This window comes from Ctenopharyngodon idella, chromosome 10, assembly GCF_019924925.1.
Source record: "Ctenopharyngodon idella isolate HZGC_01 chromosome 10, HZGC01, whole genome shotgun sequence".
In the NCBI taxonomy this organism is placed as follows: Eukaryota; Metazoa; Chordata; class Actinopteri; order Cypriniformes; family Xenocyprididae; genus Ctenopharyngodon; species Ctenopharyngodon idella.
Window position 1 is genome coordinate 13,427,378 of NC_067229.1, and position 12,781 is coordinate 13,440,158.

The 12,781-nt window shown below is 36.1% G+C and overlaps 1 protein-coding gene across 7 annotated transcripts in view; it reads left to right on the top strand.

Annotated features, from left to right (window-relative positions):
- Positions 1-12,781, top strand: part of cdc14ab (cell division cycle 14Ab) — a 50,582-nt gene that overhangs the window by 21,567 nt on the left and 16,234 nt on the right. For all 7 annotated transcript variants that reach the window (XM_051909020.1, XM_051909025.1, XM_051909026.1 and 4 more), the window contains 6 exons: positions 88-154; positions 7,654-7,716; positions 8,273-8,360; positions 10,831-11,061; positions 11,371-11,509; positions 12,121-12,274. In XM_051909020.1, the coding sequence (XP_051764980.1) occupies positions 88-154; positions 7,654-7,716; positions 8,273-8,360; positions 10,831-11,061; positions 11,371-11,509; positions 12,121-12,274 (742 nt within the window). The remainder of the gene's footprint in view (positions 1-87; positions 155-7,653; positions 7,717-8,272; positions 8,361-10,830; positions 11,062-11,370; positions 11,510-12,120; positions 12,275-12,781) is intronic.

A 12,781-nucleotide genomic window follows, 5' to 3' on the forward strand; every position in this document is an offset into this window, starting at 1 on the left:
GGGTGTTTCTTTTTGTTGTTATATTGTATCTTGCGTGAATACACCCACACAATTTTAACATGCTGCTTTTTTTTTTTCCTCTTTCAGGGATGCTTCATTTGGGAATTGCACATACAATCTGACGGTTCTTGACTGCTTGCAAGGCATTAGGAAGGTGAGATGAACGCTATAGTACTAATGTTTTAACCTCATCACTGAATATTTACCATACTATATATTCTATTAAATAATATATTATTTCATAAAATATAAAATATTATTAAATAATATAATGTTAATAATATTATATTGTTAATATTTATATAATTATAAATGACAAATTATGATAATTAAATATTAATAATTTAATAGCTAATGCAATTTTATCAGTCTGTATAATGATATTGCAGCTTACATTATCAAGAAACATTTGGTTTTAAGTGTTTAAGCACTCAAGCATACACACAATCCTGGATTATACCCATAGATACTAATCGACTGCTTAATCCTCCTTGGACATCCAGCATAAGACTGGAAACCTGTACATTAGGCAAAGAACATTTGTGTCTGCGTGTTGGAAAAAGTGCTTCAGGGAGGTTTTGTTGCTGATGGCTTATATAACACAACAGGTGTCTTCACTTTGAGCCACAGGGGCAATAAATCTCTCCTCAGCCCCCTATTGTACAGTGTCTTTCTCTGTCTGTTTGCGGGTGTGGGAGTGTGGTAGCTAAAGGCATGCATGCTTTTGCTTTCTTGCTAATTTTTTTTTATCCCCCTCAAAACCATCCACATTTGTTTTGAAATCCAGGTAAAATCTGATTTTGGTATACACTACCAATCAAACGTTTTTTTTATTTTTTTTTTTTATAAAGAAATCAATACTTTTATTGCACAAAGATGCATTAAATTTATCAAAAGTGACCATAAAGGCTTTTGAAAATGTTTCTAGAGCAACAAATCACCATAGAATGATTTCTGAATGATCATGTGACACTGAAGACTGGAGTAATGGCTGGTAAAAATTCAGCTTTGATCACAGTAATAAATTATTGGAAAATTGCAGAATTGTCTGAATGCTCAATTTTTCTTAAAATGGTGAACTGAGACATTTAAAAAACACCTCATAACCCTTTATAATAAATATTATTCATGATTTCAGTTTGGAAAGGATGCCATTTTAGGCTCTGTCAGAGCAAACAGCTTTGCCTAATAAGATGTTTCTATTACAGTTCTTTACTCAAAGTTGTCAAACTGGCTTCCAGGTAAATAGCGCTCACGTGAATTTGTCAGTCGCGTCTGTTTTGTGAGTATCTCGGCAACAGCCCAACACGTCTGCAGGTATCGATGTGTCTCCAGCTCGACACGCCGGAAAGACTTGTTGAGCGCAGACAGCGTGGATTCTTGAGTGCATTCATACATGCTTCATGCTGCTTAAACTCTCTGGAATGTCTTGTTTAGCCTACGTCAGAAAAAACAGCAGCATCCTCCAAACTCATACCCATCCCTCCATGGAGATTGTTTATTTAAATCACACGCTCAAGAAGAATTGATTTTATATAGTTAATTTAGATTTTATAAAATGTTGTAAAATGTTAATGTTAATTCAAATAAAAGAATATAAAAATAAATATAAATGAAAAGTTAAAATATAGAAACTGGACATGCAGACATTTGGGCCTTCATGGTATCCTGTGATTTGCTGTTAAGATTGTAGTTGTTGCTTGTAGTTGTATGTGACAGTTTTATCATTGCCTCCCCTCCGGCTCTAATTAACAGCCTGTTTTAACAGCTCCTTAATTGCGTGAGTCACACGACATCTGTGAGTGTGATAAACACTGAAGCCTGATAATGATCAAATCAGCGCTGCTGCCTCTCTCCAAGCTGCAAAAGAGGAGTTAATGCCCTATTTGTCAACATGAGAGTGGTTAATTTGTTTTTGTTAGTTATTTGGGTTTATCTAATGGTTAAATATCAGGGCTGGTAACCAAAATATTATAGGTTCAAACTACACATTTTCTCAAGTTAACATGATATCCAAATTAACCATGTTTATGACTTTATTTCTCTATTTCTTGTAATTGCGACTTTATATCTGACAATGTGATTTAATAACTTACAATTTCTGACTTTGTCTCTTGCAACTTTGTTTCTCATAAATGCTACTTAATATTTAAAAATTGCAATATTGCGAGATGTAATGTCACGATATGAAGTAGCAATTATTAGCTGAAAAATGTGCAAATTGTAATTGTAGTGCAGCGTAGTAATTGTGAGAAATAAAGTCACAATTACAAGAAATAATTGATTTTTTTTTTTCTATTTCTTGCAATTGCGACTTTATATCTTACAATGTGATTTTGTAACTCACAATTTCTGACTCTTTCTCGTACATTTTTGGATAAAAAAGTCATGTATCACATTCACATTGTGAAGTTGCAATTATAGGAAAAATGTGTCAAATTGTCAGAAACAATATAGCAATTGTGAAATGTCACATTGTGAGAAAGTCATAATTGCGAAAAAATAATTATAGCATCTCGTAATTGTGACTTTCACAATATCGCAATTTTTGGATGTAGTTAAAGGTGCAATAGGACATTTTCAGAGAGGCTAGCAATGGCGAGCTAGCTTTCAAATCCTAACATCCCACCCTCCCTTCAGAGCGTCTCCAAAGCCACGCCTCCTCCAAAACACATGAAGGCACACACACAGCTGAGATGGCATTAAACTACCTCATGTCTCAAAGCACATAACATTACAATAATAATGAACAAAAGCAACTTGGAGAGCTTGTACGTGACTGCTGCAGATTCATTTTGGTGTTGATACCATTGACATGGAAACTTATAATTCTGAGTCTGACTGAACAGTTCCAGTTAGAACGTCACGGGTTGTCATCTCTTAATTATGGTAGTTATGGTGTGAACGCAGCATAAGCTTGTTGTATTGATTCGGTGAAGGTGGCTGCTGTTTGTTTGCGGTGCTCCGTGACTGACGTCTGTCTGTACTCTGTATAGCATGAATGCGCTGATGACATACGTTGACAGGCAGGTAGGACATTGTATTATTTCATTCGGTCCGAATATATTTGAACATTTTACGGTCCTACGCCTTCCACAGAAGATATATATTTATAAAAATACATTTAGGCCATTTACCACAGTGATTGCTATCAGGGTATGAGACTTTCAACCAGTATAACAAAAAATGTTTTTGTAGAGAATCACCTATTGCAGCTTTAAGTTGTGAGATGAAGTCACAACTATGAGGAAAACATTGCAAATTGTCAAACATGGTGAGGAAAAAGTAAGAATTGCAAGGAACATTTAACTTTTTTCATAACTGTGACAGTATTGTGATTTTTGGTTTAAGTTACATTGTGAGATATGAAGTTGCAATTGAGGAAAAGTTGCAAATTGTCAATGAATGTAGCAATTGTGAGATGTCACATTGAGAAAAAAATTCTCTAATTTCTCTTTTTTGCATCATAATCTATCCCTCGGTTTCACAGACAAGGTTTAAGCTAGTCCCAGTCTAAAATGCATGTTTGAGCTGTTCTAACTGAAAGCAACTTGCACTGACATATCTTAAAATATGACGGTGCCATTGTTTTGTTTCAAGATTCAAACCAGTAATGTTTTTTTTCTAAGGCACGTTTAAAAAAAGCCATTTAATTGCCCTAATTGAACTAAGGCCTAATCCTGGCTTAATCTAAGCCCTGTTTGTGAAACTGGGCCTATATAGTTGTGCTAAAAATTATTCATACCCTTAGTAAATATGACCAAAGAACGCTGTGAAAATCTGCATTGTTAATCATTTTGATCTTTTATTTTAAAAATCTACAAAAATCCAACCTTTCATTGGAGAATAATAATTTTAAATGGGGGGAAAATCTCATTATGAAATAAATATTTTTCTCTAATACACATTGTTCACAATTAATCATACCTTTTTATTCAATACTTTTTGCAACCTCCTTTTCCCAAGATAACAGCTCTGAGTCTTCACCTATAATGCCTGATGAGTTTGGAGAACACCTGACAAGAGATCAGAGACCATTCCTTCATACAGAATCTCTCCAGATCCTTCAGATTCCCAGCTCCATGTTGGTGCTTCTTCTCTTCAGTTCACTCCACTTATTTTCTTTAGGGTTCAGGTCAGGGGACTACAATGGCCATGGCAGAAGCTTGGTTTTGTGCTCAGTGACCCATTTTTGTGTTGGTTTTGATGTTTGTTTTGGATCATTGTCCTGTTGGAAGATCCAACCACAGCCCATTATATGGCTTCTAACAGGGACAGTCAGGTTTTGATTTTTCTTTATCTGTTGGTATTTGATAGAATCCATGATGCCATGTATCTGAACAAGATGTCCAGGACCTCCAGCAGAAAAATAGGCCCACAACATTAAAGATACAGTTGTATATTTCACTGTACACATGGGGTACTTTTTACCCCTGTGTGTATATATATATATATATATATATATATATATATATATATATATATATATATATATATATATATATATATATATATATATATATGATTACTCCGTCTAAAACATTGTCATTTGGCCACTGTCACCAAAACTTGTTAACCAACAACCAAATAGCTATTTGGACATTGTTTTTAGGCTACTGTTTGTAAGCTAACCAGGTTTTATTCTCAAGTTTTTAACCGAAGCGATTTCTAGGATGCTACTACAGTGACAATCCCCCCTGGAGCATCCCAGGGTTAAGTGTCTCGATCAAGGACGCTAGTATGAAGTTCGTAGATAACCAGCCCACTATGCTCCACCATTACCATTGCATAGGTAAAATGAGGAGACTGGAGATTTGGGCCGTGGCAGTAATTAAGGCAGTAATTAAGAGTAGCTCATCCATACCACCCATTGACACTGCAGAAGAGGATTTCTGCTGTAAGCTCTTCGTCCAGTCAGCAGCAGAGGGGAGGAGGGCGGCTGGGCTCATTCGATTAAACCTGACCAGGAACAGTTACATAACCTCAGCCTTAGAGCGAGACGGCTCTCTGTATCGGATGCACACACATCTGTCAGTGCACTCAGATGGAGCAAACAGACATGGCCACCAGTTGTACGTCAGCACGTGTAGACTTCACTAGACTCATTTGTGTTAGAGCAGGGTGTCCAAACTCGGTCCTGGAGGGCCACTGTCCTGCAGAGTTTAGCTCCTCCTTCCACTCCTGCCTGGAAGTTTCTAGTTTGCCTGGTAAGACCTTGATTAGCTGGTTCAAGTGTGTTTATTTGGGGTTGGAGCTAAACTCTGCAGGCCCCCCAGAAGCAGGATTGTATACCCCTGTGTTAGAGACGCAAAGTTTCATACCTGAACGCTCTTGGCTGATTGGTCTGTTAGAGTGATGTAACTTTGCCAGCTTGTGATAATCACTCACCCGCTGTGCCCTCTTTCAGCGTTGATTAGGTTTTGACTGACAGGTTCAACCCTGCAGCTCAGGACAGCATGTTTCATGGTTGGATGGTTTCAGTGACAGTCTTTCAGTGGTCTGTTTCCATCCAGCTTCTGAAAGGTGCAACAAATACTATAGAGATACAAATTAAATAAACTGTTTTTCAGATACAGTAGGTTTATTTACCATATATACATTTATTTAACTTTTTTTTTTTTTTTTTTTTTTTTTTTTTTTTATCTTTTGTTGTTTTATTAACATTAATGACAAATATTTAATTAGGCTACGGTCCCTTTAAGACCGAATCCATGGATACTAACACATATCCTGTTTTCACCCAAATGTTTACGTCAACTTAAGCCATAACCGACTATTTACGTGAGATACTCCACACGATGGACATTTTGACAACTGTGTGCATTTGATCATTCAGGCGCGAGGAGAACTGATCACGCGCTGTCTGAGCGAACTGGGATTGCACGCAAGAAAGAGAGAGAGAGGGCGCGATTCTGCCTATCCCGCCTTTACTAATCGATAACGAATTGTGATTGAAAGCATGCAGTTCGCAATGTGTGTTGTCATCATTAATTTTGAAGTATTTCCACACCCCTGAGGCTGACATTGTTTCTGCTGCTGCCGTCGGTGTCTCTGTGCACGGAAAATTCTGTTAGTTATGTCACGTGAGGTATCGGTCTTTGGTATCGGGGGTATTTCTACGAGTACGAGTACAAGTACATGAGCTTGGTATCAGGATCGGTGCATCCCTAGAATAAACTGTATTAATGAATGAAATGTTCAAGGTGTCTGAATACATTTTGGTTTGACTGTATATATGTGTGTGTGTACATATGTATGTATGTATGTATGTATGTATGTATGTATGTACATCGTGAATTTCATATTTTTTTTCTTTTCAAAAATTTTATCGTAAATTTACAAAATTGCACTGCATGTTCCCTACAATGGCAAAACGGAGTAACTACACTGAAACTGTAGCTGTTTCCATCACCCTGTTTTTATGTTCATTTTGAAATTTTGTGTCAGAAACAAGTAATGGAAACGGCAAGTTTTTGGAGGAAAAAGAAAAAGTTTTTATGCTCTTTTGAGGTGGTTTTTGATTTGTGCGGGGAAAAAAAGAGTTCATGCGAATAATGGGAGATGGAAACTCATTTGCCGAATATGTAGTGAACATTAAACCCATGTGACTAATCGTCTGTTTCTGCTGACTATGTATTTCCCATATGTATGGGGCTCGACCACTGATCTATATGAATGACATTATCAGTCATTATATAAATCAGCGGGCTTGATGTCGTCATAATGCCCTTGCTGCTAGTTCCTTTATCATAAAAATTCTGCATTTCTTCTTCTGTGCATGGCATTCAATTTGGCGATTGCAAGCTGCATTGCTCGTAAATGTATAACTTGCCTAATCGTAACTAATTGCAGTCCTGTCTCCAATTTCTATGCTTGGCTTGTGTTATTCAGAGGTTTTATTTACTATTGGTTACTAGGTTACCAATACCACTGTCATTCGCTCGAACAACTTGATTAAAAACACCTAATTCGCATTTGTTTTTTTTTATTTGTTTTTTATTTTTTTGCGAACTTTGAAAAGATTCGCTTCACGTTTGGATGGAAACCCAGCTTATGAGTATTATGAGATTTTTATTGTCCGTCTTTTTAATGTGAGCATAGATGAGCTAAATATGACACATAATAGTATATTTCATTTTTTACTGTTACTGCATTTTGCATGGCAGAATAAGGTATTGGGAATTTTAAACCTTTGCTGCATTCACTGCAATTATATAGCAGTATAAAGTCAAACACTACTGCTGTATTAGTTATTAATAATATGAGTAAGTGTCAGAGAAAAAAAATAAAAAGACTTTGTGCACTTAACCAGTTTTCTGGGAGCCAACCGTGAGAAATGCTGTGGACTCCAACAGCAGCAGAAACCTGACACTCCATTAGACGCGACCCACATCGCTCTCTGCCACGGCTTATCGACTCATGTGCCTTTTTTCTTAATGTCTTCCCCCACAGCTCTTCATTGAGTACCAGACAGGCTGCTTCAGCCCCATTACACTGACTAATTGGTTAAACATAGTCAGACGGAATGGATGTGTGTGTTTAGGGTGGGGAATTTTTTCGACTTTCAGGGGAAATCCACCTTACAAATGCACATTTTTGCAATTTGATTCGATTAACATATGACTATTGTTTATTATTAACTTTGTTTTTCAGGCCCTTCAGCACGGATTCTTGAACTTTGAGACGTTCGACGTGAACGAGTACGAGCATTATGAGGTAATGATGCCCCTCTTCGCCCCCTCGTTATGAAATGCGTCATGCTCGTGCTCATTAGGCGAACCAGCAGGCGATGTTTTTACCCAGAATTACATTCATTGCTCCTCAAGCCAGTTACATAATCATGTTTATTCCATTGGGGCCCAAAAGACATTTTAACATAATGACGGTCTCATCTCGATCAATTTGATTTAAATTGCACACAACATTATATGTCGCCTACCTGTGTTTATAATCTGCTACAAGGTTGTTGTACATCTCAGCTGTTATTTAGACAATCACTGGAACAATTCACGTCAAATGAGCATTCGATTGATTTGTCCTTTAGTATTATGTAAATTTTCCAGCTTGTGTTAATCCATCACCTGCTGTGCCCTCCGATTTGAAGGGGTTACGACAGTCTTGTGCAACCCTGCGGTTTAGGACAACACAACTCACCAATTACAAAATGTTCTCGATCGGCTGCTATACAAACTTCTTGTTCCTTTTATCTTTATTAATTTTCCATTTCTTTTGAACATATTTTCTCTCTCTGATTTACTTTTTGTCCTTCCAGCGTGTCGAAAATGGAGATCTGAACTGGATCGTCCCAGGCAAATTTCTTGCATTCAGCGGTCCACATCCGAAAAGTAAAATAGAGAACGGTAAGGCTGCTTGCCATATTTTAGCTATGTATTGTATTAATTTAAACACTTTCTCTGACATGATGTTTGATGTAATTTACTTATGTGACAGTAGAGGGCGCCCTTGTTTTACAAGTCATCAGTGTCACACACATAGGTAGAGATTGCAACATCATGATTGTTTTTAAGAGCAAATGGTTCATTTAGGGCTTAGGTATTTATTTAAATCCTTAATCCTAAGTATTAAACTTTGGCATGCAATTTATGCTTTTTTAACTTTTACTAAATTAATTAATTTATATTGTACATTAATATATGTATTAGTGCTTCATTATATATATATATATATATATATATATATATATATATATATATATATATATATATGTATATGTGTGTGTGTATATATATATATATATATATATATATATATGTGTATATATATATATGTGTGTGTGTGTGTGTAATAGATTAAAAAAAACAATCGCACATTTTTTTTCAGTAATTAATAGCAATTAAAAACATTGGGGTTTTTCATATTTTTATATTGTAATATTCACAGTTAGTCTCCAAATGAATGTAGAAACAACTTAAAGACAGTATATTTTAAATATTTTAATGGCATCTTTTATGAATGAAGGCCAGTATCACTGATACTAATACTAGTACTGATGTCTCTATGAAATTGATTTTTTTTTAAAACATTAATTAAAGACATTCAGCATTACCGTCAATTTCAACATTTATTACGCTTTAACATTTACTATGCTATTAAAATAACTTTTAATTTAATTGAACTTAAAGCAATCTTCACATAAACCCGTTATAATAAATGTCATATCTAACTGTGGCATTCCTACCTGTGTAACATTAATGACAGACATCACAGCAACTGATTTATTAGGCTGCTGTTACTTTAAAAAATGCCGCTGCCGAACATGACGCGGATCTCATTTTCTCACAACTCTCACAAGTTAATTTAAGACGTTATTTAACTAATTTAAGACTGCTCTTATGAGGATACTCAACAAAATGGGCATTTTGGCCTAATTCTGTGTGTTATTGTTTGTTCAAGCGTGAAAGAGAACTGGAACTTTCTGGGTACATAGATGACATTCACACACAGCGCGTTCTCGTTTGTCTTGTGGTGCTTCAGTGATTTAAAAGCATTTGTGTGAATAAGAATGTGTTTATATAATGTAACGCTAGCCAAATTATGATGAAAAAACGGATACTTAATTGGGTTAAATATTTTTAATGCGATTAATCTGAAAACATTAATCGCGTTGCATGCTAATTTTGACAGCACTAATATATATATATATATATATATATATATATATATATATATATATATATATATATATATATATATATATATATATATATATATAAATATATACACACACACACACACACATTTGTATGAATGTATGTATATTGGTTAACATTAAAAACGCAGACAACACAGCAGCAGGATTATTAGAATGCTGTCACTTTAAGACCGAATGCACACACGGATTATGCGTTTTCTTTCTCAACTGAAGACACAACTGACTGTTTACTAGGATACTAATTTTGACATAATTTTGTGTGAATTTGTCCGTTCAAGCACAGGAAGGCATGAAAGAGAGCTCAACTTAGTATTTGCATGCTGTCTGAGATGCGGCTTTCAGGGCGCTCAATTTGGATGTTTGAAATTCCCACATAGCGCAGCCTTTCACGTGTTCTAGCGCTTGAATATTTAAATTAGAAAGGCTTAAATTTTCATGATGATGCAGCACTGACCCGTCAACTGTACAGAGCGTCGTTCACGTTTGTTCATGTTCATGTTCTCACAACAATGCATTGTTAGAATTCATAAAAAAATGTTACCCGCCATCCAGCGACTGACACAGTTTCATATACTCTCCAACACCAATTTTTACTCGCATTTGGCGATTGGCTGGCTAGCGCTATTTTTAGGCCCCATATGGGCTGGGACAATAAATCGATGCATCGTGATTCGTGGATCAATTCTGAGTTTTTCTGAATGCATTGTGATTCTCTCTTGAATTGATTCTGATCTTAGTTTTTAACAGCAGATGGTGCTCTAGGCTCGTTTTTAACCGCACGTTCAAATGCTCACGAAGAGCACTAAAGAGCGTTCGGCTGAGTCTGAGAATGTACTTGCACCTCAGAATGCTTTTATTACAAGGGATGTGTGTATGTATGTGTGATATTTTATGAATAAATATGTACATGTATAAAGCATAAGTATGTGTGCTTGGAGTGTTCATTATAGAAATATATGTATAATATGGTATAATATTAGTATATATAAAATATGTATATGTGTATATATATACGGGAAGTATAGTATATGTTAAATATATGTATTTTTAAAATATGTAATATTAAATATAAATATTTCTTAGTTATGTAATTTTATATAACATATAATACTAAAAAATATATGAATGAATGGACTTCCTCTTCTCTTTTGTGGTAGGTTACCCTCTACATGCCCCTGAGGCTTATTTCCCATATTTCCGCAAGCACAACATCACCACCATAGTGCGCCTCAACAAGAAGATCTACGATGCCAAGCGCTTCACGGATGCCGGTTTCGACCATTACGACCTGTTCTTCGTGGACGGAAGCACACCCGGCGACGTCATCACCCGCCGCTTCCTGCACATCTGTGAGAGCACGGATGGAGCGGTGGCTGTGCACTGCAAGGGTGAGACGCCACTTAAATCAAAGACATGGAAATATGGCCACACAGCAACTCCTCATTGACCTGCTCATTTTGTGCAAAAACAAGATAATTGTTGTCAATATGCTAATGATCTTTTGATGTTGCATGAAACATTAAAATGCTGTGTTATTGATCCGACTCCGGTTTTCTGTAGTTTGATCTCACAGGAACTAAAAGAGAAATTAAATGTTAACAAACATTAGCCTTGTAATCAATATTATGGTAAAGTGGCCTTAGAAGTGCATCAGTGAGACCATAAAACACCTGTGACCTTTTTCCAACCAATCACAGCGGGTTTAGGCCGGACGGGGACTCTGATTGGCTGCTACCTAATGAAGCACTACCGCTTCACAGCTGCCGAAGCCATCGCCTGGATCCGCGTCTGCAGACCCGGTTCTGTTATTGGACCCCAGCAGCATTACCTAGAAGAGTAAGTCCTGAAACTACCCACAATGTACCACTTTTGGCCTCTTAACACCTTCCTGAGGCTTTTTTCTCCTTTTTATTGTGCATTATGTTTATATAATGTTGATGAGTGCTCTAACTTTGGCTCAGAGTCGTGTATTTTCGAGAGCGCACTCCTTTGCTAAGCAGATAAGGAAGGTCAGCAGTTGTTTTGGATCTGGCTGAATCATCCAACTCTGGCTTGGGAAAAGGAATGCTTGTGGAGTTTGATTCAGCGTTCGTCTATCAATAAGGCCTTTCGTGCGTCGTATAACTAGACCATGGTTCAGTTGTCATGTCTGAGTTAAAACAGAGCACTGGTCATGTGAAGGTCAGTTAAATGTAATCTCTCAAGTGTTTTGTTGGGCTTAAACAATGCTGTGGGCCGCAGTGTGAGAGAATACCCACCGCAGGGTAGATGAACATTATCTTCAGGCATATTTTCCTCCTTAGGCCACTGTGAGACATTTGAGATTCCTTTCCTGTGTGCTGGACACAAAGTATCCATTATCTGAGACCAGATTTCTTTTCATATGGCTGAATTATTTGTGCAAAACAAGACATTGAAGGGTAACTGTTTTCTTTGTACCTGTACAGGAAGCAGGCGAGTCTCTGGGCTCATGGAGATATTCACCGCTCCAAACAGCGGCAGTATGAGGACAGATCTGTGCCTCACCTCATCTCCAGTATAGACAACCTTTCCATCAGCGCCTCCATCTTTAAATCCCACAGCTTGGACCGTATGGAGGAGGTAAGGCCTAATGGGCCATTTTTTAATTTTTCTTTTTTATTTAAATTATGGATGCACAATATCGGTACCATATAGTTTGTTGGCCAATATATTAGGGATTTCTAATTTATCGCATCGGTCGTTATTGAACTTTGGTTTATGCTTATTTCCCTCTTTACTTTTTAAATATAAATGTAGAGAATAAAACAGTAAAGAGAATGTTCTGATGCCTAAATTCACTTAGGCATCAGAATTGAAAATTATTTTAGTTTTTAGTGTTTTAAAATGTTATATTTCTGCTTAAATTTTAAATCTTAAGTTTTTAAATTGAATTACTTAAAAAAAAAAAATATATATATATATATATATAATTATATATTCTGTATTATATGTAGTAATTTAATTCAATATTTGAAAAAAAAAAAATGTAAATTTGTTTCCTGCAAAAGATGCTAATGTATGTTCATAATTTGCAAGGTGGACCTTTTATAGGTGAATTAATTTAGACAAAATAATACAGAATTTTAA